Genomic DNA, 1,866 nt, shown 5'->3' with positions numbered 1-1,866 from the left:
ATGGAAATGAAGAATGGGACAAGTGTCCAAGAATTCACCTTGGAGGGCTTCCCTGCTGTCCAGCGCCTGGGGAAAATTCTCTTCCTGGTGCACTCTCTGGCATACCTGGCATCCATTGCAGGCAATACGGTCATAGTCACCACCACCTGTGCTGACTCAAGGCTACAGATGCCTGTGTACTTCTTCCTACGCATTTTCTCTTTCTTTGAGTGTTGCTTCACAAGTGCTATTATTCCTAAATTGCTGGTCATCTTTCTTTTAGGAAAGCAAACGATTTCCTTTGCTGCCTGTTTCTTACAAGCCTGTGTCTTTGTATTTCTGGGAGCAGCAGGCTTCCTCCTCCTAGCAGTGATGTCTCTGGATCAGTACCTGGCCATTTGCAAGCCTCTTCATTACACGACCATCATGAACCTGAGGGCTTGCTGCCTCCTGGTCACAGCCTGCTCGGCTTTGGGCTTCACTCTCATTGCCAGTCTGGTGGTGATGGTGTCCCAGTTATGCTTCTGTGGCCCCCATGTCATACCTCACTTCTTCTGTGACCTCAGCCCCCTGATCCATCTCTCCTGCTCTGCCAGCAGGTCTCTCGAAATATTGCTCCTTGTCCTTGCTTTGTGTGTCCTTTTGACTCCCCTCATCATAACCATCACTGCATGCAGCAACATAGTCATCACAATTATTGGACTCCCATCAGCCAAGGAGCGACAGAAAGCTTTCTCCACCTGCTCCTCTCACCTCATTGTCCTTCCTCTGATGTATGGCAGTTGTGTGTTTATATACATGAAACGAAAGAAGGTGAACAGGCTGGACTCTAACAAGGAGGCTGCCCTTGTGAACACGGTGGTGACTCCCCTGCTGAACCCTGTCACCTACATGCTGAGGAACTAGCAGGCCCACCAGGCTCTGAGGGAGACCATGAGAAGAATGAAAATATCAAGATTAAAAAAAGAAAAAAGTCATCTAGCCTTGGAGTGGAAGGCTTCTAAAAACCATCCATCTTCATTCCAGAGTTCATAATTGAGAGTCTGTTGGGGGCAGTCCTAAGATGGCAAAGGAATAGGATGGGGAGACCACTTTCTCCCCACAAATTCATCAAAAGAACATTTAAACTCTGAGTAGACTCCACAAAACAACTTCTAAATGCTGGAAGAGGACATCAGGCACCCAGAAAAGCAGCCCATTGTCTTCGAAAGGAGAGAGAAGAAATCCAGCTCCACCCACCAGAACACCAACACAAGCTTCCCTAAACAAGAAACCTTGACAAGCCACCTGTACAGCCCCATCCACAGCAAGGAAACTCCACAATAAAAAGAACTATACAAACTGCCAGAATACAGAAAGGACACGCCAAACTCAGCAATATAAAAAAGATGAAGAGACAGAGGAATACCCAACAGATAAAGGAACAGGATAAATGCCCATCAAACCAAACAAAAGAGGAAGCGATAGGGAATCTACCTGATAATTCCAAATAATGATAGTGAAAATGATCTAAAATCTTGAAATCAAAATGGAATCACAGATAAATAGCCTGGAGACAAGGATTGAGAAGATACAAGAAAGGTTTAACAAGGACCTAGAAGAAATAAAAAAGAGTCAATATATAATGAATAATGTGATAAATGAGATCAAAAACACTCTGGAGGCAACAAATAGTAGAATAACGGAGGCAGGAGATAGGATTAGTGAAATAGAAGATAGAATGGTAGAAATAAATGAATCAGAGAGGAAAAAAGAAAAATGAATTAAAAGAAATGAGGACAATCTCAGAGACCTCCAGGACAGTGTTAACGCCCCAACATTCGAATCATAGGAGTTCCAGAAAAAGAAGACAAAAAGAAATACCATGAGAAAATACTTGAGGAGATA

The 1,866-nt window shown here is 43.8% G+C and overlaps 1 protein-coding gene across 1 annotated transcript; it reads left to right on the top strand.

The window, feature by feature from the left end:
• On the top strand, window positions 1-885 carry LOC102405142 (olfactory receptor 6C74-like). The gene has a single exon (XM_044940671.2). The coding sequence runs from the start codon at window positions 1-3 to the stop codon at window positions 883-885; it is 885 nt and encodes a 294-aa protein (XP_044796606.2).
• Window positions 886-1,866: the final 981 nt, after the last annotated feature.

The sequence above is a fragment of the Bubalus bubalis genome, chromosome 4 (assembly GCF_019923935.1).
Source record: "Bubalus bubalis isolate 160015118507 breed Murrah chromosome 4, NDDB_SH_1, whole genome shotgun sequence".
Taxonomy (NCBI): Eukaryota; Metazoa; Chordata; class Mammalia; order Artiodactyla; family Bovidae; genus Bubalus; species Bubalus bubalis.
The sequence above is the reverse complement of the archived record's forward strand: the minus strand, read 5'-3'. Positions and strand labels throughout refer to the sequence as shown.